Source organism: Lineus longissimus, chromosome 5 (assembly GCF_910592395.1).
Source record: "Lineus longissimus chromosome 5, tnLinLong1.2, whole genome shotgun sequence".
In the NCBI taxonomy this organism is placed as follows: domain Eukaryota; kingdom Metazoa; phylum Nemertea; class Pilidiophora; order Heteronemertea; family Lineidae; genus Lineus; species Lineus longissimus.
Window position 1 is genome coordinate 5,102,827 of NC_088312.1, and position 26,557 is coordinate 5,129,383.

At 39.6% G+C, this 26,557-nt stretch overlaps 2 protein-coding genes across 9 annotated transcripts in view; one reads left to right on the forward strand and one right to left on the reverse strand.

The window, feature by feature from the left end:
* Positions 1 to 10,323, reverse strand: part of LOC135488002 (uncharacterized) — a 19,520-nt gene extending 9,197 nt beyond the window's left edge. The window contains exons 1-5 of one of the 6 annotated variants that reach the window (XM_064772350.1): positions 10,174 to 10,315; positions 6,962 to 7,100; positions 2,044 to 2,156; positions 1,754 to 1,839; positions 1,427 to 1,519 (exon numbers count right to left, since the gene is read on the reverse strand). The gene's annotated coding sequence lies outside the window, so the exon portion shown is untranslated. Of the gene's footprint in view, positions 1 to 169; positions 304 to 1,426; positions 1,520 to 1,753; positions 1,840 to 2,039; positions 2,157 to 6,658; positions 6,798 to 6,961; positions 7,101 to 8,991; positions 9,146 to 10,173 lie in introns of those variants that run through there. The other 5 variants (XM_064772349.1, XM_064772351.1, XM_064772348.1 and 2 more) reach the window with 5 other exon arrangements.
* A 1,594-nt stretch (positions 10,324 to 11,917) lies between these two features.
* LOC135487583 (uncharacterized) overlaps positions 11,918 to 26,557 on the forward strand; it is a 36,593-nt gene continuing 21,953 nt past the window's right edge. Inside the window, exons 1-2 of one of the 3 annotated variants that reach the window (XM_064771474.1) lie at positions 11,918 to 11,990; positions 20,193 to 20,246. In XM_064771474.1, the coding sequence (XP_064627544.1) occupies positions 20,231 to 20,246 (16 nt within the window). In that variant the 5' untranslated portion in view covers positions 11,918 to 11,990; positions 20,193 to 20,230. Of the gene's footprint in view, positions 11,991 to 12,345; positions 12,578 to 13,269; positions 13,882 to 20,192; positions 20,247 to 26,557 lie in introns of those variants that run through there. The other 2 variants (XR_010446874.1, XM_064771473.1) reach the window with 2 other exon arrangements.

Here is a 26,557-nt window from a genome sequence, read left to right on the forward strand (position 1 = left end):
GAAACGGTCTTTTCAGTTATTTCAAGATATATTTGATGTGCACGACTAGAGTGCAAACTGCTGTTCATGTATTGTGTGGTCTGTTAATAGGATGGAGCCAGGACCAATACTCGAACTACGACGGCATGCTATTTGTGGATGATAAAAACGGTATGAAGAAGAGACTTACGATATTTCATGTTTAAGAAAGGTCCTAAACGCGGCAAACATAAAATACTTTTGATGGAGTAATTTGGAGATTTTTGTAAGACTTCTCACAAGGAATTGCCTGAACATTAGTCCATCCACTTCACAGAAAACTCGATTGGAGTACCATTTGACGCAAAGAACAGACGGATATCCTAATAGTTTTATCATGAGTCGTGTCATTATCGTTTAATCTAGGGCAGCACTCGTGACCGACGAACAAAGCATGGGACACAATGCTTCCTGGTTCTGGGTCGACATGATTGAGAATCATTATCTAATTATCAATATTATGTTAATGACTAGAGAATATTGTTTCAGTGCTATTGTTCCTCTACTCGACCGATGCTCGAAGTTTTTTGGTCATTAGCCGCGAGGATCATGGAATGATAATGATTGTATAGCGTTGCATGGGAGTCGTGATTGCCATGGCTAACACCTTTGTAGTTTGGAGCGGTTAATCGTTGCTGGTAAGATGATATCAGCGAGAAGATTCTGTAGTTTTGTCAGTCTATATCACTTAGGTATAGGAAGTTGTGACACAAGTAACTGATAAGCTGTTGCTATTTTACGGTTGTCTCTTTTGCATTTTTGATTTTACTCATTGTTATAAATTTTCTTTTGTGTTCGAGTACCAACATTTGTTCTGAATCTCTTTATAACTGGGTCATGACTATGTGCTCATGTTACACACTTTGTAAAACTTAAGAATAATTGTTCTTTGGTGTTACATGTAATAATAACTGACCATCATGTCAGGAAAATATTTTTTAAACGCCCTGTGTATTCATGGTTACATGTATAAATCATCTTTCGAGTTATTCTATTTATTCTGTTTTACTAGGTCAGACGTGTGTGCACTTGTCGTACATTTTGTACGATTAGATCATATTTACAATGAGAATCGTATCTAATTAATGCAGGAATTTCTTTCTCCAATTAATGTCCGTGGAATTGGAGCCATTCTGTCTGGATAGTCATTCGGTTATTTGGTTTCGATCACTTACCAAGATGTGATTATCTTTATATATAATCATTACCATGGTTATTATCGCAATTGATCAAATATTTTTCTTGCAATTCATTCTCTCGCCGCATTTTACGTGACAGATTTTTTATTTTGTCCCGTTGGTCTTCCATCACGAGATATTGTATTATAACTACGAATTCCAATTAAGAATCCCTTGTGGTTACAGTCGTCATGGTAACCAGCGACGTCCCTATGAACATATCAACTTACAAATAATAAACTGTTGTCGCCAGTCGCGGTCATCCGGGAACTTTCGTGGAGGTAGATTATCAAAAGCGCCACCAACCTCGATTTACGTCTGTCCTAGAAATATTGAAGATTTTATTCTGGGTTATTTGGTCTCTACTTCAACAGGTTGGACCAGCTGGTAAATCCTAATGCTTCTCGATCGCGGCAGCATGGTAGGCAACAGCGTTATGAAGACTCGGGTGTATCTTGGGCGGGGACGGAATCTATCATATTGCCAACCAGGGTTTACAATAACTGAATCCCCATGGGGTACGGTCCCGACTTATATCCATGAAACTGAAAACTTACACTTTGCAGTTACTTATAACTTTCTTACGCTCGCACCGTGACCTTCGTAGCCGGAAATAAACTGTCGTATTATCTATAACGTGACTCTGAAATATCAAAATGTCATAATTTTTATATTTTGTTGTTAGGTTAACATTGACGTTCAATATCCAGTGAACTTAAGGTGAACTGAACCTAAAGATCTTCAAAACTATGGTCGACGTTACTTAGCCAATCAAGCTAAGGTAGATTCGTAAAACAAGCTTGTTTTCTCTTGGTATGTAAAACTGGTAATGAACATATATACCTACTGGTAACAGCGATGCCACGTGCTATTTCATCATTAATTTCTAAAGCCTTCTCTAGTTTGCTCACTGTTCTTCGCCGGGTGATTGATAATCGTTTCAAGAGAATATATTCACCCCTGAAATTATAGAATGGCAAATACATATTATTGGCTTATACACGTGTGTTATAAGAAATTCTCAGATTCAGATACAGTATTCATGTACATCGATTTGCATGCATTAACCAAAAGAATGTTAAGAATTCGCAAATTAAAATGAGCACCACTGTTGGGACAGGACATAAAAGGTGATGGCAGAGAGAAGAGTAAATCTGTCCTCCCATAGGAGGGACGGAGCAATCAAATCAGCCAATTGGTGGCAGAGATAAGGCTATGCATCAAACTGAAAACTGCAGAAACTGCCAATGCACGTGATCGAGCAGAACGATATACATTTACTCTATAATTAACACATTAAGTAACTAGATACTGAAACAGTTTTCTCTTTGTAGGAGTAGTACCATATCATAATCATGTTGTAAAATCATTAAAAAAATAATCATGAAATCATAGATAAAAGAATGATAAATCATCTGTTTATGATGCGGGTTTCTGTCAGGAAGTTATTGCCTATCTTAAGTTTTACCTATTCGTGAGATTTAAAGGCAGGTTTTGCAAACCTTACGATCGATGAAGTACGAAGTATGAAGGTCTTTAATGTCATCAAGTCCTGCGCGAAAGCATCAACGCTTCACTCGTAAATCGGCTTTCATTCTTAGTAGCACGAGGTATCGAGAAAAATCATCTTCGATAAAATGCTTTCAGTTATACAATGTACTTCGAACTTCGTGTTTCGTAGGTCTTCGCAACGGTTGCGAAAGAAGCCTTATGCATAATGTCAACGTACTACGCAAATGAAACACGCAGTCGATAAAACCAGCGGAACGGATGTTCTGTTGGCCACTACTTGTTCTGACATCATGTCATACATTTGTATGTTCAGCTTTAACGCTTGACTAGATTGTTTAAACGATTCGAATCTTGAAAATTAGGGCATACGGATACTGCTGATAACCTGTGTCACGCTAACCTCCACCAGGAAGGAAGTCCTTCTCCCTAGGCGATTTTCAAGTTATCAATTTTGGACCAGTTACCAACAACGGAGACTGACCAATAACAGAGTGCTCTTGCTATTGAGAATTAGAACATGAAGTCTACTTCCTGCACACGAAGTCGATTTCCTGTGCGTGTGGCAATGTGGAATTATTGTAATGGATGGATCCGTGAAATTCATACATTGCATTGGTTTATGGGTCATCTGTTATTCTGCACACCCCATAAAAAATGCAGCTATGGGCAGATATACCAGAACATTGTTAACTCGATATCTTTATTCTTGTTAATTGTTGCCATGGCTGTGAGAAGGTTACGTTCTTCCTTGCATACATGTATATGCACGTTATCCACAACTCCCCCTCACCCCCACCCCACCCCCACCCCCCAAACACACACACAAATTAATAATATTATGCTTTTGTCGTCACGAGAATCTTCTGAAAACATTGAAAGCGAAGGTCATGACATCACAAAACAATACATGTGCGACATCCGCTGCAAATTAGCACTCCCCGTTGCCAATAATAGGTCGAAAATCGTTTTTATTCCAGTAATCTAATGGGAAAGCAGATCATTGTATTCAGCAATGTGATCCCTGCCTCCAGTAACTGGTCCAAGCCGAAAACATTGGGAAGTGATAATGGGGTACATGATGTACTTTTGCACTCGGAACGATCAGCCCTGCCCATAATGTCGGAAGTGTTGACGGAGGACGCCCTACATCACGGCGCGCTATCGAATTCTCGTTAGCCCAATACATTTTTTATCAACTAATAGTTTACCCGCGTTGTTTCATCGTTTATCAATAAAGCTTCGAATGCACTAGCCGAGATCCATTAGCTCGGGATTTAAATGGTAACCGTGGAGCCACACCATTGGTACATGAACGGAGACGAGGACACTCGACTCAATCATGTGTTCTGTTGATGTGACTAAAGAGCCAATTTCAAATTCACGCTTTGAATAAGTTATGTAATTTTGGAGAGTACCCATCATATCTAGCTTACAAGCTTAGCGTATTTCGTACAAACTGTCCATAAATCAGGATGTTTAACGCTTGGTAAAACCCTGGACTTTCAAATTTACAAATGTATCGAATATGCCATTCTCAAATGGAAAGCTATCTAATCAGCGTCAAAACACAATGAATCATAATATGTGAAGTACTTCTTGCTTCGAAATCATGGCGTTGTGTGACGTACAGAGAGTGCTGTCGCCTTTTTGAGAAAGTCTCGTAGCACGCTTCATCTCGAATTTTCTGCTTCAGAAGGCCATCGTCCCTTACAATTAATTATCTACGTTTTGAAACTCTCTGGAGTAATTTTATGGAAGTAGAATGCAAGTAGGATGTCACGTTCCTCGTTTGAAATAGGAGATATTACATTTTTTGGACACTTTGTTTTGTTTTGGTTCCTCACAAATGGTCTAGTATGGTAAGAGCCTATATACTTGACAATCTCTTACTAAGATCAAATGCGAGTAATACACCTTTAACTACATGTACGTTATACGCCCATAGAAAGACTTCATGCACATTTGCCTTCCCTGTCAGTTATACGGATCTCCTTGGAAATGGCTTCCTGGATCGTTAACTTACAAAATTGGTGCAGATCTGGAATGCAAATTAAGCATATCATGGTCAATAATAAGAACTAGTTATTCTTATACGTTAGTGATTTTAGGATGGAATCAAAACATAAACAGTTGAAGAGCAACCGCGAAATACTTAAATTTGAGAATGAGAAAATTGGCACTGTTACATAATGGTTTCAGCACGGACTTCTGTATATTGGTCCGTGGTTATAGAAACCTTCGTGATTCGAAACGCAGTTGCAAACATATTAAGAAATGTCCTGAAATATCACAGAATACTCTTTTGAATAGTTTCAACGCCTATTTTAAAAGTCTTTGTCGGGCGATTGTGTATTTGGATTTGTGTTTGGATGGAAGTTGGCCTGCAGTTCAGTATTGTTCTTGAAATACATGTACATACATGTATTGATGTCTTTAAAGCTGTACATTCAGAGTGCGACGGCTGGTGTGGCAGCTTGGCATAACACTGTGGCAAAGATCGTGGGATGAAAATTTCGTTATGGAGTTAACGCTAAAGCTGGATACTCATTTTAGTGCGTATAATAGCTTTCACTATAAATCTAATGTTTGCAGTGTATTAGAATTTGCACAGATGCTGATGTAGAGATTTCAATTTGTGCTTATTATATTATATATAGTATTTGCCATTGATGTCAAACGGGGCTGAACCAGTTGTACCAAAACTCGTATACTACCGTGATCAAGACTAGGTGCAGAATGTCAGCATGGTCAAGTCAGACTCAATTTTGACGATAGATGAATTTTAGATTATCGATGATTTTATGCTGCGGCGAGTTCGCGCTACTTTCTATTCTGGTCCAATGGGTCACGCGTCCATGGTTCCATTGACGGGACTTTACGTTAAATAAAAACAAACAACCTTATGCAAGCATTGAAAATGTTCCCGCGATCAAACATCATGAATCGGAAACCAATAACAGTGGGATAACTCTGTTGACCAAGCAATATTACGCGGACAGAGGACCATGCGAGAGAGAATAACCGCATGCACTTCGATAAAATTTAACTGTTTGTTGTATTTTATGATCACGATGTGGTGACCTGATACTCTGTTCTCGCAGCCTAGTTCTCTACCGCCCTATTTCGATGAGTAGGAATGGCAAACATACTGCTTTAGCAAGCAATACGTTTCGTACACCACGGACGCTCCACCCCGGGGTGAGATACCATTCATGCAGGCCGACTTTGAGAGGAGAAGTCACTGTGAATTCCTCCATTGCGTAACAAAACCCCTGTCACCCGTACCAAAAAAAACTGATATGACGATCGCAGGTCGAATTCCATTTCAACGTTTATTGAACAATGCACAATGGCAATTAGCATAAATTGGCGAAGACCTGGATAATGTACATCCTGATTATATTATTCCAGAATTGGCCGACAGCCAATTGCCGTATGACAGTGAAAAGCTAATCCAGGGAGACTGGCATAGATTCTTCGGGCAAAAGTATGACTACAGAAGAGAAACATGCGTCTGTAGGGCTTAGCCAACAGTTCCATCGCAAGCTGAAGACTTGACTGACACTGAAGATTACTGTTCATATCTGTCACAATGCGCACCAGAGTGGAATTCCATAACAGACTTTAAAGATCTGAGTAAACTAGATATACTGTACACAAAGACTGCTGACGATATCGAAGCAAGAACCGTATCGCAACAAAGAGGAATTCGACGACCTCGTACCATTCGTCGCCTCCAGCGATAATATACCACAAAGGGGCCGAATAACCTCTCAGTCACCCCTTGCGAACGGCTTTTTGGACATTTAGGGGAGTAATGATCCTACACTTCTGACGCTTTGAGAAAGGCCATGCAGGGCAAAGGTATCACTCCTCATCAACAAAGAGCGGGAAAAATAGCGGTTATGGAATGTAGAAAATAGTATCGATGTAATAACGGCAAGACTTACGCGAATATAAGTACTCCGCAAGGCTAACCCATTGGCAATCGTACCATTAGCCACACATGGACGGCTCTCACTTGGGACGGACATCCCATAGAAAATGAACCAAGAGCAAAGTCTATCACACACGTCCCGTGGCATCGGTTGGTACCATGCCAACAGCAATGACTAATGCACACTCGCCAGTTATTCATATCAATACTTATGGAACTGAAGTTGATTTATGCGGCACTGTCGACGCTTTCATGGACAATTGGTGAGGAATTAATGATTTGGAAAACTATCACATATTCAAATAAGGTTGCCTACCGTTCTTCATGAATTCCTCCAAATCACAGTCTGTCCACCCAACTCATGCAGAATAAATCAAGCAACCAGGAAGTTCGTGTCATACGACAGCGGAAAAAGACGATTAAGGCGTCGATCATGCAGCCTATTAAGTCCCATGCTAAAAAGAAGTACGCTGTTCTGATACATGTATGTTTAAACAAGTCCGGCCAATGATATTTTCAAAAGCGCCTTTTGGCTATATTCATATTGAATTCTCGCGATACTTCCCTGTCAAAACCACTGAGTTGTAACCGCTGACATTCTTGTGCATGGACAAAAGCTGTTTTTGCAAAGGGTTGCCGATTCAAAAGCAATAGAATTGTATAAGGGCTGTCTTCCTCTTATGTTGGAAGTGCCAATATTTCAAACTGCATATATCATGTACCACTATTAAATGCATTGCAAATGAATGCACAGCATATAAGAGCTCTGACCACGATGGTAATAAATTGATAACCATTGTAGTTGATTCTAAAAACAGTAATATAGCAGTTGAATTGGTCGCATGCTGACTTTATTTGACGGGTCACTGCCTTAACAAGATAAATCATTCTGCACTTTAAAAAATTAACAACGATCGCGACATTGTTATGCAAGGTTTTCGAGTGATATCCCAATCGTTTTTTAATGTAATTCGCCGGGAATTTTGTACATATGATTTGATCATATGTACTGTAACAGCACTGTAACAGCCAGAAGGCATATTGAAAACTTTAATTGGATTTCAGCTGACAAAATAAAAACACAGCAAAATGTCTGATTCAAGTCTTCCTATATATAAACGTAACGATGATATTAAAGACGAAAAATAATCTGAAGAAATCAAAATGATACCGGTTACGTGAAAGTCGACTCGATCAATACTGTCGAAAAATCAGAAGTCGCGTTTTTGAATTTTTTTGCAAAGACATGACGACACATTTGATGATGTAATGCTGGATATCAGGTTCTATCGATTGTCTTATAAACCCTATGGCAGTGCAAACCGTCCGGTCAATTATGTGTTCGGAAATGGGCCGACTGGGCTGTTGCAGTCAGAAGTGGTGGAGTCGTGGCCGAGGAGATACGTCTTCGAAATACTCCGCGATTCCCACTATCTCGGGCTGGCATTGCTTCCGGGCCAAACCGTTTCCACATGTAAGAATGGCGACTTTGACAGTGGGCAGCAAGGTTTTCTCCTAGATTAATTACGCAATAGTGTTTATAGAACTCCATAATGTCCAAGTTGACGCTTTTCTCTCAAATCAATATTTTCGCCAATCATCCTCTGGCCTTATGGTTATAATCTTGCCTTCCGATCAGTCAATGTGCATTTAATGAAAAGATTGTATCAATTCATTGTTGTTTGAGCCATGACTCTGAAATTACGCAAACAAAAACGAGGTTGCCCATGGTAACTAAAGCGTTGATAATGGGATGCTGTGACAGGCGATGTCACTCGCTTCATCGACGTATGGGGTTCGTCCGTTTTAAGGTTTGTAATAGCCAGTAGACATGCAATAACGTTCACTGAGCGTCGACGTGTTGATAGAAAAATCGATTCAGTAAAAAACTGCAAATGCGATTAAATTTTTGAGATCATAGAAGACGGTATGACGAAATCGCAGACATAGGCCTTGTTTACTTTCATCTCTATCGAATGAACGAAAAGTAATCAAAAGTCAGCGCTCCCACCCCATACTTCTCGATATGAGTATTGTACCACACTTACATCCATTCAACAAAGAACAACAACCAAAGCGAGGTGTCTTGTTGTTGATGGGAAGTTGTTGATGATGTCAATGACTTAGTGGGTGCGAACCCAGTCGTAAACGGAATTGCGTTCACATACTGAACATAATAGTCTGTGTCATGAGAAGGGTAATGATTAAGGTACATTTTAGATGTTGAAAATATGCGTTATCGAGTCTTGAAACCATTTTACTGATGATTTATTAACTACTGCATACAATCATGTAGAATTGAAAAAAATGGAGATACCGTGTATAATCTAAACCCGATTCACTCACCGTAAGTCAAAAGTCGATTAACGTAAATTATCCGCGGGTGGTACCACTGATGGGCCACTATCACACTTCACTTATAGCAACTAGCCAATAGCTGACCTAATGTGTACACCGTAGTTATAGTGATCATTGAGGTATATCTCACCACATTGTACTTTAAAGTAGCGTTTTCAACGCTATTGAAAACCTAAACCTGTTGACAACATTTGTGGAACGTCTTTAAACTGGCCTAGGCAGACAGCCATGAATGCCTTTGATGAGACATATAGCAAATAGATAATAAAACCAGATATACAGTACAGAGCGCAGCGACAATGGGGTCATCGCTTCTAAGCACAACGGGCCCGCGCATGTCGGCCAGTAAAAGAGGCAACTTTTGGCACAAACCATGCCTTGATAGAGCAGTTTGTCTTGTTCTAGCTTACAAGGAATGATATGGTTGGCGAATATTGTATAGGTTTGACATATTTGACCACTGATGCGATTTAAAAAAAATAGAGACATGCTTGAATGTGAGAGGGACTTAAGTGGCGAAGAATCCCCTTTTGTATTGGATACCCCACCCTGTCACGTTCTGACCTCACGTTTGAAAAAGGAATCGGTTTACCTTTACCACACTCTGACAATGGAAACGAGGCCCTTATATTCTAGTGTTTAAGGGTTGTAATGCTATAATGATAAGAAAGGTGTCCTAACGAATTAGCCTATTACGTCGTATTTTCCTCTCAAAGACGAGCGCGTATTTTTAGAGGTAGATCCATACCTTTATCCAACATCTTGACAGATAAAGAGCATGGCAAATTAGCTCGCCAATCGCGATGCTATGGCGCCACATGGAAGAAGAAGACCGACGAGTGCCATACACACTGTATATAAAAATGTCCTACTTAAGAACACAAAGGCGTACACTTGTGTTACTGTATAACATCCTACTTCAGAACACGAAGGCGTGTTTTTGTGTTCTACTAAAACCGTGCATGTATCAGTTCTATGATTCGTCTCTATTGACACGGGTAGCATCCAGAAACACTGGCCTCAGCAGAACTGAACCTTATCTATTAAGATTACAGACGTACATGCCTTCGTGTTCTGAAGTGATGTGTTACGATATATGCGACAAAGGACAAGATGCCCTGTAAAGCTTGCCTTGACCGTTCCGCCTTAGGAATGAAGAAGGCTACTTACGATGTTGACTGATATCAAATCTACGGAATCGTGATCACTATATTTGAATGCAACTGGCCTGCTCAGTCAGGAAAATCGTGGACAAAACTTCCTGTTGCGCATATGCCGCACATGAAGCACGATTGTCTCGAATATTACGTCGCAATATGAAACTATGAAGGGCGTGTTAGATGTTCTTATCATAATAACACACTGACCCTACATACATTGCAATCAGAAAAGGCCGTAGTTTGTGTGCTTTGACACGTCAGTATGAAGACGATTTACAGGACGTTTCTATTATTGATTCTTTTTATGAATACTGCAAGACACATAAAGTGAAGTTTTCGTGTCCTAATTTTCTAATCGCCGGCTATGAGCTGATCTTAAAACTGAAATATATCCCATTCAGTAGTCATGCATAAACCGAGACGCTCTATTCATGCACCATAGTGTGCATTCAATGTAGGACGCGGTGGTGCTTCAAGATAACAACAAATATGACAATCGGCATTAGGTATAAATCATACAACATATGATATGTAGAAAAATAACAAAGGCTGTTGATAAATGAACATGTATTTCGCAATTTCTACTGCGTAGAATCATAATACAGCATACATTTGTAAGGCTGACGTGTCCTTTCTCATTGACGTCTATCGAAAGAAATTATTCGCGGGTCCATGTCCCGGTGAGAGATTCTGCGCGCTTTCACAGCTTTTTGGCCAAGCTCACAGAATACACACAAATTACTGTAGCCGATGGAGTACTTGTTATATTAAAGGAAAATAGAAGCCTCTGACCATCTTCTTTGTCATTTAGGATAGTCCACTCCAATCGGCCAGGATATGTCATCCCTCAATGTGAAGTTTTCGTGTCCTAACTTTCTAATCGCCGGTTATGAGCAGATCTTAAAACTAAAATATATCCCATTCAGCAGTCATGCATAAACCGAGATGATCTATTCATGCACCATAACGTGAATTAAAATTTCCAGGAATTGCGAATATCACGTACAAGCCCATTGGGGTTGATCTTTAGCAGGTTTCAGCACGGTTAAGATGTTCGTCAATACACTGTCGATTATGTTTAAATGTTCTGGCAAAATATGGAGGCATACACGATGATCGAGCAGGCGCAGATCCAAGGGGCGCACTGCACCAGACGAACGCACCCCTATTCCGTGAAAAATCTTTTAAATTGACCGTAAAGATTATGGAACAGATCAGGAATTTTGATGAGAAATACAGTACACGCCCATATCGTTATTGCTCCTGCATGCCGCTTCTGCAGGGATTTGCCTCGCTACCGCCTTTCTAAGAACAAACGATGTGAAAGCTTACAGCTGAATGGAAAAGAAGATAAAGACGATTTTCATTTTGTAGGTTATGTTAACGTTTATTCGTAGCTGCACGTCTGCTTTGTTCAGACTCGCAAACAAGACAAGGTAGCTTGGTCCTAGACCAAGTTTACATAATTTAATGCAATTTATATAGAGTCATTACCGGGTGAGACGGATATTTTATCACTCAAGTAACCAAGTAACACCTGAAAGTCAATTTTTTTAACCACATGAACACAAATTGTTTAGTCCAGCCTCTCCGCCATTCTTCTCCACATGGCAACGCGTGCAGGACCCTAGAATCGTTTGTCAATTGACCCTTAGCATATTAGTGAATGGGCCTCACCAGCTGTGAGGGGTGACACGTGGTCGTCTTTGATGCAATTCTATTGATCTCCCACGCCTTTATCGACATCACCAGAGTAGAGAGGACGCTCTATTCGCCCGCCGCTGTGACGTTCAACTAGCGAAGCCACCTCACCGAAGTATTGAACAGGTAAGACACAGGCGTGTCAGAAAATTATCATGAAATATAAGGAGTTCGCATCTTCAATATTGGTTAGAGCACGTTTAAGTTAATTTGGCTACTAGTAGCGTATATCTTAAATGGAGGTTGGCAATAGTCAACCCCATTAGTGCTGAAAAATTGTTGAGAATCATTTTTTAAAGATCGCAAAACCACCCACACATATGGAAAACGCAAAACAAACTGTCTGTGACATCTACCTGTATATGCCCCAATATATAACACCACGCGCATTGAAGTTTAAATCTGCCCGGAAGCGCCGTTCAGTATTTTTTTCTACTGTGACAATAACACTCGATGCCCGCTCGTCATATCAATGTGTGCCCGTGCTCTCATCCCTGTGTCTACTAGTAATTGACCTAGCATTTAATTATTATACGCATCGGAGTTTATCACGAATCCACATGCACGAGCAAGGTGAACAAAGACACATGCGTGCTGGACAAAGAGCCACGAGAATTCTGTGAATGTGAGTTTGGCATAAACATCTCAAGCACCGAACTTACAATTGACGTATCCACATATGACTGACATCACCACTGGACACGATATCTGAGGTAATGCAATTTCTCGCCGACATTTTTTCGCATCCCGATTTCTTCATATCGGTTATGGTGTATTTTTGGCGTAGGTGATTAACGAGTATTCTGTTACAGCGTGTTTTTAATAGCCGTTAGCGTATGCGGGTGTCAGCTTCACCATGTAGAGGCATCGCAGCAGGTGTACCCTTTTCACTCAATGCACACGGGTCTTTGAGGCTGTCCGACCCCCATGAAATGCGTTTTCCGAGCATGGACAGCAGTTCTGCCAAATAGATGATTCTTGTAGATCATGTTGTGAAGAGGGTATTTTGCGGTAGCGTAGAATCTAGGGTGCATGTCGCCCTAACCAATTGAGCTTGCTCATGATCTCTAGACACCTACCTTCCCAAGGGACACTGATTGCGCTTTCACTGGCATCGATGGCGGATCAGAGATATTTATATGTCATCACCGCAATTGAAACCAATTGGCCTTGCTGCCATCACGTTAAGATTGACCCGTACTGCCATCTATCAACGAGTCAGAGCTCAGTTTCCTATGATGGAGATTATTATTGTCAGCACCATCATCCTGGACTAATTCTGCTTCACGCGACAGTAGCGCACCATGAAGCCTTGACGTATAAGTTTTCATTGCCGCTAGCAAGATTCAAGGTCACCTATGGTTCACGTTGAATTCGCATCAAAGGACTTAAGTTTGTTTTTCAGAAGAGGACAGGTCGCACAATGCTATAGACTACGCGAGGTGAAAGATTAGGATGTTTTGTACCACGATCGATCAAAACTTGAAGTACGGCTACAGCCTTCTCGATCATATGCATCCATCGTTATTGTATATCTCAACGTGACCAGACCAGCATGTGCTATTTGAAGGAGAGTAGAACTTTATACTGAAAATTACCTTGTGCGCCATGTTATTTTCTATCGACAACGTTGTATATTACGTGTATGTAAGTGCAGATCAAATATCTTAGAACGTCTAGTACATGTAGGTGCACCAGCAATTATGTAGCCCTATAACCATGCATGTGCCGTCGAGTCAATTCAAAGCATAATCATTCAAACTCGGCCCGTCTGTGGGTACAATGTAAGGTGAGGCAAATTCGAGCGTTTTTATTGATTTTATTTCGACGACTTTCGATGAATAATCAAGTCATGATGAATATAATGAAAAGAATATCGATAGGCCTTGAAGTTTTCAAACCGATTATCGATTTCAATTTGTGCTCGATTTTGATCAATAACTCCACTGCCGGACCCAGTCTAAACTCGATCCAAATAGATTGACTATCATCGATACATGTAATGATATAATCAACTATGTACGATCAGTCCGTTTGACAATAAATGGGAGTGCATTATGATAGCTTCGATTGTTGCACAAAATAATCATGTTCTATCACACGAACATGACTTTTTGACTTATTCTTTCTCTTCACCACGAACATAATAAAGAAAATGTTACATTTGTAGTTAATTCTTCTTACTGTCAATACTGATACGTGTGTGGTATTGTACCTCACGTAAGCGCTATCAAACATACAGTTTTAGAAATAGCTTACTTTTTTATTGACTTTGAGAAATGCAATACAGACTTGGAACTAGACAATAGCTTTGAGATCGCATCAACTCCGTTGTTTGAGTACGAAAAATGACAATGGTTTGCTAACCAGATGAAAGTGATGCTGAGGCTAATGAAGTTGGCTTTTGATCATAGAAAAGATAAGACACGAGATATAATGTGGTGTCATTGTATTCTGAGATCGGTATAAGAAGGCTGAATACGCAGGCTTCGCGCGTGTACATTACGTGCATGGAGAAACTATTGGCAAGATTAGAACAATTCAAAGACGAACATATTTGCTTCCATGATCTGGTGACATTTCGTTTTCGAAGTGATTCCTATCGATGTCTGATATTTGCCAGAGTTGAGTACAGCTTCATGAGTTGAGATGAAGCTGGAATCTATTTGATAATACACAGCTGCTACCTTTAAGGATTAGCCGATCAGTGCACAAGGTCCACGTGCTTTGTTTTTGTCCCAGGTCTAGCGACTTAAAGCCATTTAATCAAACAAGGATTTGAGTGTCAGCCTGAGGACATGTTCTAGTTTGAGTGCCTTCTTTTTAAGACGGTGTCGTATTGCTAACCATAGACGCCGTGATGTAACATTGACCTGCTCTCTTTAACTCTTGTTTAAGGTCTGTAGAGTCTTAAAATTTATAAGATCAGCATATAATGTACCTCTTAAAATCACCAGCATACTTGTATCCTACCAACCAAATTTGATACTGCGAAAAAGAACCACGATCGCAAACCTTAACAAAACATGACAAAGTGGTGACTGTGCAAGGAAAATTATAACCCTAAAAGATTTACCACCATCACACGAGTATCGATCGGCTCGACCTGGACAACACGAAACAGGCGTAACACAATGGCGTTTAGTATCAATTTTCATCATTTGCTCGGAGGCTAGTAATTAGTCAAATCCTGTTCAGGGCGACGTCAAAATAAGGCCAATGAGACGTGATTTTATATTTCTAGTTATCTAACATGTCTTAAACGTTTTAATCTGATGGGCAAGCCTGTTTTATTGAGTTGGGGACTTATGGGCGAATTTGTCAACTTCTCTAACACAGGAATTGTGAATCTATCTTTGGTTACTAATATCACAGTCGATTTCCTTTGTTCAGTTAGCGTATCCATTCCCAGAGTTTAATCTGCATTTATGACTAAGATTGAGAAATTCATATTTGCGAAAATCACATTTTAGTCAAAATAATGATGCGGGATGCCGGTAAGAAACTAGCAATCTGTGTTCATTGGCCTAACGTTGGTGAGGTTGGAATCGATATATTTAATTAGTGTTTTTGCTGAACGAGCCCTGATTTATTTCAGAGATCAAAATTACAAGGTCCTATATTTAGTGCCCATTATATTCGTGCTGATAGCGACGTCGCCACGGGTTTTTTTTCTGAATGGTTTATAAAGGTAGGGTGTTGGAACAAGTGCGGTGGTACCAAGGTGGGTCGTGGCCGAAATTGAGTGAAATCCGAAATATTCAAGGGAAAATCAGCTGCTTCCAGTCGTGAAGAAATCAACATCAGTAAGCGAACTATCTGTCGATGTGGAAACTAACATCAGTGTTCGAACTATCTGTCAATGTGGAAACCAACATCAGTGTACGAACTACCTGTAATGTGGAAACCAACATCAGTGTACGAATTATCTGTAGTTTGGCATGGCACATTTAACACTGACATCAAAATATCGAGATCAATGCAACGTAACTACCAGCCATCCCACCAGATACCGTGCTCATTCTCACTCATTATTTAGCTGTTCCGTCGCCATCAAAGAGCATTAGGCGATCCATTACAAATCCCCGAGCTTCTGACCGCTACCTCTTTCTCGATTGCCGATCAGTTTGACCGTGCTGGTATCATTGACATGCCGTCGCTGCCAAGCTATGGGTTAGAAGGAGAAAATTTAAAGTTGCTGTCGGCTGAAGCTGCATGGGTGCCATCGAGTGAAATTGAATTGGTTTAGTTATGTTGACAGGACGGCCCTGGACCTTTAATCAAAGAAAACTACAAGGTAATTCATCATATCAAGCTGCGTTTATAATATTCATGAACAGTATTAACCTTAAGAACTAGTTTGTCTTCGGACACGACATATCCCGAAGAGTATCGGTGGATTGTTGACCGCAAAGCATATCTTTGCGATCATGATCAATTCTTGTGGTATGGCGACATAACACGGCTTCTTGTCGTCTATGTGATCATCTCGGTCAAAGAAGACCGATATTGATGCCTCATAGGAAAGTGTCTGGACGTATGTACATGTACGTCAGTAGGCGTGACTTATCAGATTGGCCAGTAGTGTCTGATGTAGCGTCATTCAGCACGATCGTGATAGATAGCGGAAGCACTGGCGATAAGTCCTCATGTCGTGGAATCAATGTGATCATGTGATCGATATTTTACTACCAAAATACAAATTACAGTAATATACACAAAATAAAATAAATCATCGCCGAAGTTTATTCGACAAAAACAAATAAAGACGACAGAACCTCAAGCTGTATTTCAACGATTGCAGAGAAGGAACTGCATCGAGATCAAACAACTATATCGTTTCGTAGAATCACTTACATGTAGCACGAAACAAATATTATTATTTTTGTTACATGTACGCTTTCAAACACGACATGATTTGTTTTCCGCTGTCTATAGTGTTGGTCTTTATTTACTTAAATGAATAGCATGATATGCGTTATTTGGTGAAATCTAATTTGAAAACAGGCAGCTCCGGTTGCCATGGCAATTTAAGAAAGTATACCATGGGCAGACGATTGACATAAATTTTTAACTGTAAGTAAAATCTTTCATTTGCTGCCTCGGATTTCTTTTAAAAGGGAATGGCATTACTTGTTATTTGGTAATAATTGTACGCTACATGAAGCTGTTTGAATCTGTTATCTGGTGGGTCTCGCATCACAATGAAGAATGCAATGCTGTTGTAAACGATGTTGACAAAAGAAAAAAAGCAAATTTAAGAAAAGAGGATTTTTGATATTGAAATTGATATTGAATGAAATAATACGTAACGTCAGTAACATATTATTTCGGCGAGTCGTATTATTTTCTCAATTACCCTGTTCACCTAACACTGTGTAAACTGAAGCTAAACCTAGTTCGAAAGAAAATGAGTCCACTATCCCGAAACATCATTGTTCAATAAAATGGCGTACAATGGCGTATTTCTAAAACTATTTCGTGCAGATAATAGAAAATCTCTTTTGAACCTGGAGTGACCCATACTGTAACCATAGGCAATATAACGGTCATATTACATTTTGTGATCAATCGGAAAGTAGTTTTGCCTTTCCGCAAAGTTCACGACCGGATTATATAAATACTTCGGATGCGTTTATCGATCAATTAGCATCAGTCCATCAAATGATAATCAGTTTAGATAGATGCAAATGCTAGATGGCGCGGCAGTGGAAACGTCTCAATTCTGATGGGACAGTAAATTTAGTCCCCTGGAGAACTAGTTACATAATCATTGTGTGATGAATGATAAAGTGCAGGGCTGTATAGAAGATATCTGTCTGATTGTAGGCGATCATCTTTTATTTACAGTCGTCCTACAATGTATCTAGTACCTTTATTATTCAAGGTTTCACTCAAAGTGATCCTACCCAACAAAGTCTTCGCGGTCACGAGACATTTTTGTGGACTGTGCAGTACTTGCTGCTTCTTCCAAAATAGGCATGGGCAAGCACATAACACGTGTTTTGATTGAAATACACGATACACCACGCTGCAGCGCAGAAAGATTCTTTGGTTACTCTGAGAAGAATTCTCAATCACCCTGTTGATTGTCTCATATCTACCTACGGTGGCTGGGAAAGGACATCACCTGATTTTTTTTCAAGGTGAAAATCGTGTTTATGGTGGGGGGGGGGGGGGGAATAACAATACTTCTTCCATATTGTTATACCCTGACGTTTTGACTATCAACCACAATGGAATCTTTTCAGTATAGTTCCCCAGACGACCATGTCCGTACCCAGTACATCACATGCACATGTACATATCAAACTGCAAAACAGTCACATCAAATTGCCCAAGTTCTCAGTACAGCTTCAAAAAGCTATAAAAGTCGATATGTCAGTAACATTACTCTGTATAGGTAATTACAGCTTAGAAACGTCTCATATATTTTGATTTAGGAGAATCACGTTGAACCAGCTTACGGATTGACATGACTAAAGCATGGAATAGCGTGCGTTCGGTTCAGGATGATCGAGGCAGGCGACAGTCCGCAACCAATGCCACTTGTCCAAGATGGTCGCCACAGCAGCCATATTTATTTCATAATATTACAAAATATATATACACTGTAATGCAATGCACTGCATATTTTGGACAAACTGACTGTGTCATGTTATACAATGTATATACATGTACACCATTCTTCTTTTATTCATTCTGTAACCACACATAACGCCCATCAAATAAATAGTTATTGGTCACAGGTGTTGTTGACTAGATTGAGTGGGAAGTTCAGAAATACAAGAGCCCCTCTTGAATACGTTTGGGGAGACACAAAAACAATGTATCATGCTGCACGGAAATCGATCGACCAGACATCAGACATCAATCATAACTGACTTTGTTAGTGAGAACAACGCAAGATTTTCCTCCCGTGAGTTATCATATCAACACCCGCCTGAACGGGAAGTTCCGGGTTGACGGCCTTTATTTGTTCAGTCCTTCCAAGAAAGTGTTTATCCTCATCCATCGTAGACAAGAATAACGCAAACAAGCTGTAATGGTACACGATTGCCGCTCATTGGAGGCTCAGCGGAGCCAGTGCCCTACAGGCTACCTTCGTTAGCCATGCTAACCACTAAGCGTACTTTTGCTGATCTCGACACACCAATAAATTGCGCTGATACCGTTGAAAATAATACGTTAGGAATGGTTGTGTTAAGTTCTGCGATTTTCGCGAAACGAATCGCTTTGCCAGTGAAGTCAGTGGAATGGTTGGTAATTGGCATACAACAGTCTTTCTTTCAAAGATTTGAAATTGGACGGATGTACATATTATTGTCTCCATGATCTCGCTTTAACCGCTTCTTCCATTTCTTATAGTGCACTGCAGCCTTAAGACTGCAGGAAATATAAATGGGTAAAACTGAGATAAACGCCTCTTAAGTTTCCTATCTTTCCAGAGCTCATCCTACAGACGATGTATTATTCTGTAGAAAAATGAAAAGACTGCATGCAGTTTTACTCTGTTCAATGGTATCATGTTTAGATATTGCAGATCACAACCCCTGTTATTTCTGCGATAGGCCGGGTATCATTTTGACCTGATAACTGAATGTAGTAGAGAAGAAAGTGTTACAATATGTAGTTCTTCCCGAGTCCAGCATAAACACTATTTCTAACCATGTTACTATCGCTCAATTCAGGCTGTTCGTGTAATAGAATATTTATAGCGATATATTGCAGGTTCATCCAGATTCTCTTGAAATGTGTATTCCATTATTCTGATAGTTCACGTTCCGGTCATGCGATATAGGGATTCCTTCCTGCTTATAACATAACATTCTCGGGTTTCCCCTCTGGTGACAACCGGCTTGATTGTGCAAATCGAAATAGACTGATCAATGATGATACTGATTGTGAACCATTGCTTGGGTGAAAAGTAAGCGACGCCATCAATAGATCAGATTTAGTGTAGCTACCGTTAGTACTCGATTTGTCCTATACAATATATTTTCCTTCTGTAAGTCCAACGGAACTCATATAAAAATTATATTTCTACATGATTTTATACCAAGGCGCTTAAATAAGAGGAAAAAAACGTACATGTGACTCGGCGTCTTCCTACCTGGATCGAATCTACAGAAGCGTTCTTTCAGTTTAGCCCTCTCTCATCCTTCAGCGATCGTGCATCGTGCACGCATAATATTCAGTCAGTATGCGTGTCTCCATACATTGAAAAAGGAGTTACTAGTGGTCAAGTCGCCTCATCAGGTTTGTTCAAATATCCCCAAGTGAAATTAATAGCAGTGTTGTAGAGCTTCCTTTTTCCTTTCATTTCAGGATCTTTAATCCTCGATACTTTGCCGCAAAGAGGAGAAATGCCTCGACGTAAAGGTTAGTAAGTTTGAACAATGTTATACTCCTAATCCTTCCTGCGTCCAACTTTATGGACTCTTTTACGGACATATACAAGTCTATCGTCTGGTGAAAAGGGTTAACATTTCATATAACCACCAACCACAGGTGGCTGTTTATATTATGATGTATCGCGTAAGTGCGTTTCAAGCCATGCATAAATATATCGCCAGCTTTCTTCACAACAGGCACCACTGATATTCAGTACGTCATGTAGACGTTGATGATTTTAGTCCGTGGACTATTCTGGTTAGAGGATGTGTATTTATCGCTGATTAGTGGTTTTAAGGTTTAAGCCTCGTATCAGAGGCATCAACTAGTACATCTGCCCATCTGGGACGATAACAGGTGTATCTGTAACTACAGTTTTTTTCGAGGGTGGGGAGGCCGGCTTGAGAAGTTATTGTGGACATATGTTATATGCGTTCAAATAAGCAACCTCAACTTAAATTTAAATAAAAGCGGAATCGTTAGGCCTACCTAATAAACCACTTAGCTTCTTGCCCATACCTTTAGCTTCATGGTTAGTAATCAGATCACCATTATATGACGTTGCCAAGAGGTTGCACAAACCATGGTTGACGTCAGTCAGGTGTAATTGGCAATCAAGGCCAAATGGTCCGCCATTGCTTAGTTTTCTTTACTTCGTGCCCAGATGTTGATGACAATCATCGGAATCCATCATCATCCATCTGTAGCAAACTTACCATGATTCCGTTTTGACGAAACCAGATCGACGATCATTTTAGTATAAGAGCCGAATATTGAATAATCTCTCAGCAATAGCAATTTCCAATCTTCTTATATACTTAAATTTGAAATTGACAAATTAATCATTGTAATAAGATATGATTGATCGAACTTCAATACGGCAAAGTCAATCATATCCCTTGCTATTCATGTATAAAAAAATTATCATTCATCATTTCGTTGACAGCATGTGTTGGTAGAAATGGTGTTGCTTGGGAATAACAAAATCTACTGTTGACATTATCTCTCCATCTGATATAGTTTGAAAGGTTCGCTGGCTACAGTTAGTTAACGTATATTGCTCAGTAGCAGATTGTTTTCGTTTTACTAATACAAAAGGTTGAAAGGGTGCACAATGTCACCGTGGATTGGTTCTAACTTCCAGCCAGAAAAAAACTGCTGTCTAAAATATTTGACCATGTCCTTAAAGTGTTCTTGCGACGTGGTGGCAATGATGCCATCGTCTCATTATACACTGTACCATGTATAACCATGGGTGTACAATGTATCACCATGGGTGTTCTCTATCGACCCGGGGAAATCATTCTATATTATCAGCAGTCGAGCATAATGTTCTTTCCTGGGATGTCTTATCACTTGTCTTAAGTTGAAAGTGTTTCTTAATCTGGTACATGATGGCAATGATGATATTAGCTTTACACTAAGCTAAAGTGCATTTGACTCGAGGCAACCTGTTGATCTGTTTGATTATCCATTCTTTTCGCAGTTGTGCAATTGAAGTTACAATTTAAAGTAAAGTATTAAGAATAGAACAGACGCACCATGTCCACATCACCAATGGTATTTTCCGGTTCTTTGCTATCGATCTTTGGGGAAACATCCACTTACATTTGAGCAAATGATGTTCTTTCTTCGGTATCTTATCAGCTCCGTTGCGTGTGTTCTTGCTACGTGACGGCGGCGCTGATGAGGTTAGCCATATGGTGCAGTACAACAAGGAATTGGTTTCTGTTCAGTCAATTTTACGTTTCGGATTTTGCTTCCAAAGCTCACCACTTAGGGTCAGAAGTCATCAGCAACACCCTTAGAGAAGAAAACATTTTTGCTTTTTAAAAAACATTGAAGTTTCTCGAAAACCGTTAGAGGTTTATCAATTATCTAAAACATTCTACAAACCTTTCATGATTTTTCAAAAACTCAAAAATCTTTATTTCTGATAGCGTGCATCCTTGTAACGATAAGAAATGAATCGATATTATTCGACAAAATCGTTTTTTAGATATTTGGCTGCCAACGAAATATCGGGTTACTAATTTTACTACGACTATGATCAAATCAGATGAACTCTGTAAGGTTGGCAAAAAGGCTAGTATCTATTTCATGTACATTACTTTCATCAGAGAAAAATACAAGAAATAATGCCAGCTATATTGGGATATAAAACGTCCTGAGGAGGTTTTTTTCGATATAAGAAATTTTATTACTAATGAGGAGATCAAAAGATATACCTAAAGGAAAGTCTTGCCTGACGTCATCAAGGATTGATCTTTGATATACATATTAGAGTGTATACGAAAATATCTGACTTTGATGATTAATGGGTTGGTTTGTGTGAGGATTTCGCGGCGAGGCACGTTGGCAGGCGAGCCTGTAGTTTTAACAGCATGTTCTGTAATATGAAAGTGTTCGTGCTGAAAGGTTTTACCGACAGTTTCTATTTCATTAAATATGATGAGAACATCAATGTGTAGAGTAATACGTGTTATAGTTCTAGCTTACAGTCGATACTAGAACTATGTTCACGTTTGGGAGCGCAGGCGTGTTTGGTTTTACTGTCTGGGTACTGATTAAGACTGGGGGGAAATCGGAGACAAAATAATCATTTCCAGTATTAACCAGTGAGCCTATTGTCTCTTCACACAATAGAGAACTACATAAAACTTGTCTGCACTATTATTACATCACCTCAAGCCAGTGCACGCACAATGCCTCTGCCAACCAAAGCGTGCCAGCCATGCAAATCGTTCTAATTGACCGCCCATTTGTCATTCGTTGTCCCTGTATTGTATGTCTGTTCCACCCACTCAGTGCCCTATTCACCAGTTCCTGTCTGAAGGGCAAAACGAACGCTTGGTTAGTGCGGTCGGTCCTATGTACAGTTTACAGGCATGCATACATGGATTCCCGAATTTTGTGTGACATTGGTCAGATTTTCTTGTATTGTTGCCCTCGTAGATCTTAGTGATATATTGAACATAACCTGGTGCATATAGTGATATACATGTATGTATTGGGCATTGATATCAAGGATTGAATATTCTGAGGTGATCGTGGTTGTTGGCTTGGTGTACACATTACATGTCGGGATATTTTTCGTGTGTGTGTAGGCAACTTGTGCATATGTAGTATGGTACATAAAATGTGCGATTGTTCAAAGTATGGTTTTTAAGGGTCTATTGATCTCTTGGATTACTGGTGTAGTTGCCTAGATGGCCCATAGCGCGTTTGGGATATCCGGTGTAATGGTAAAGTACATGCGGTGTACCCGAGTATGACAACTGAAGGTGGTAATGATCGGTGGTGCTTTCCTTATTTTTGTTCACTTCTGTTATCGCCATTACAAGTGTAACAAGCGCCCTACATCAGCCCTAAAGGAGGAATTTATCAACAAATAGATGTAGAAATTCAGACACTGATTCAACCCGGTGAAATAAAAGGCTAGATAAAAGCTAAGCTCCCGGGCACTCGGGTATTTTCTTCCTAAGTCTGGAATGAGAAAATTCCACACAATTGCCTCGAGTGGGAAATAAGCCATTAGAAATATAAAGGTGAAAGCTACGACCATCATCATGACGGTTAAGCTCCGTTCCTGATGTTCGTGGTTTTTAGTGTTTTTGATTTCTTTCAATGCATTCAGTTCCTTACCCCGCTGTCTGAATTTTACAAGAATGAAAATGTTAAGAACAAGTACTGTAAGAGGTGATAAATAATTGACAACAGCTTCGTAAAGCATTAGAATGAATTTTTCGAACCATGATGGGAAATTTTGAGGATTTACGCAAGTTGCAGTGTGTACGTTGGTCTCATCAGTCCGATACTCCTTCCATAATTTTATCAAATTAAACAATAAATGAAAACCCAAATTACTGATGTAGCATGCCCGTGCTTTACTGACCGTACACCATGACGCTGCCCTCAAGGGAAAACACACTGCCACAAAACGGTCGATTGATATGATAACAACATTCCAAACTGACACACCGAAACATACGAAAAGAACGTAAAAAAACTCCTTGCACAGAATATTTCCAAACAATTCAAAAGCAGTTGGAAAGCGGGTCAAGATGATCCTTTGGTACATAACAAACAGCAGCATTGCGTTGTCACCTAGAGCCAATGCCCGAAAATGGTAAGACATCACAACATTTTTTCGCTGCTTGATGCTCTTGGTCATTGTGATAAAAGTTAACGTGTTGCCGACGAAGCCCAACGATATCACTAGGCAGGGAATGTAGAAGTTGAAGATGGTTTTCAAAGTATCCAACAGGGGATCACTCCCTCTTACGTATCTAATGTTACTCACCGTTACAGACATGGCGTGACTACATTGTTCCTTTTTCGAGAACCGTCACCAAGTTTTCGAAGAACAACTGCAATTTATTATCTTTATCATAAGTTAATAGCATTATCAATGGTGGTTGACATTGACATATTCTGTTCAACCGATGATCGAAGTACGGAAACGATGGGATCAATTTCTTCTTAGTCGAATTGCACATTGCTTTGAAGGCGGCAATATTGCACCAATCATACCATACTGAGTCCCATTTGAGTATTTGTCAAACTGTCAAGTCATCTTGACCCGTTATGTAAACAAATTTATTCCGTCGATCAATTGACTTTGGATTTTTTCGTCGGCCTATCATCGTTTTCAGAGGAACTGCCACCAGCCATCGTCCCAGTTGACGTATGTTGTCCATCACGTAGTTTCGATCCCTAACGGTGAAATATGGTTTCGACGGCTGCCATCGACTCGATTGAACTAGGATTCGGCCATAAACGCCTTGAATTTCTCATATAGTAACAGCGAATAGAGCGTTAGAGAATTAAATCCTCTCTTATCGATACGAATTCTGCCTCCGGGCAAACAAAACTGGCTAGTATCTCTCGAAATAAAACTCGAGAAATTGTTTGAAGCTTGTTGATTTGCAAAGCTACTCTTGTCGCGACTGTGAGTATCTTATTTTCAACTTAAATATATCATGACTAATTTTAATTTCCAGCCACGTACTTTAACAACGTACTTCAACATTGTAATTTTTACTACCGTATAAGTACACGAGCTGAATTTGGCATGTCTATTATTATCTGACGAATGAGTAAGTATTTCAACTTACATGTAAGTTAAATTTAATGAAAATCCTTCAATATTCCCTCCACTGTATGTTCATCATTCATGTTAAAAGACAAGCAGATTTGACATTTTATCAATATTGGAAAATCATCCATCTTCTTGTACGCTGACGTCAAAACAGTTTCACCTATTGGAACTTCATATCCTGGGCAAACACCACATTTTCGTGTATTCATGTAATTTTAACACGAGCTGCTGATTAGCCCCAATATTCAAATCACGCCATGATTATCAAGATTACACTGTAATTCAATCGAACATCCAATTATAGAGGGGAGTGATGAGAAAATTGCCAGATCGTCAGTCAGGATTTCTGGAACTCGGCTAAAGATCCAGTGAAAAAATTATTTTTACAACAGATTTTGCATTTACATTTTCCATTTGTGTAGGTAAAGAAGAGAGACTTCGATTTTGTATTTGACTGGATTCAAAGCAAAAAAAATTTAGAAATACCGTTTTACAATGTATAACATTCACAAAGCACACTACATTTTGACAAACTTCCAAGATGTAGGGTTAGTAGGGGATGCGAACGGGAAAAATATTTGAATCCGACCGTAAAAATCACCAGGCTGAAAGACACTGTCATGTTTTTGGTGACTGCTAGAAGCTTTTATTTTTAAAGACGACCATCTTTTGAATAAAACGACATCCTGGCTACTTGTTTGTGTGGTCGCTAGTATGCTTCTCTCATGTTGTTTGCTATTAAGATATATGTTGAAAAACCATTCACTTTCATTATCATTTTCCCGAAAGACTAAAAAAAATACGCGGCATAATATCAGTCTACAAAACGGTAGATTGTTTTTTAAGTATGATATCGCCAGGCGGTATGCTCTGGTTTCACCTATGTAAGACTGGTGGATCAAGGACAACAGATTCGACTTAAAGGTCATAACGGAACCTGAAATTACGTCCATCTTATTATTGGATGTTGCTAACCCATTGCCTATATAAATGGCATCAAACGACCATGTGCACATACTTTATATCAGGCTTGAATTGAAATATTCAGAACTGGTCTTTGATCGGTGAAACTACATCATGACGTGGAGTGTTTGTACGACCCGCCGTGCACTTAGCGTTATATCAGTCATATCAAGAATTCATCAGAGTGTACTTTAGTAATTATATCATCGTTATATGATAGAACATAGAGAAGCTA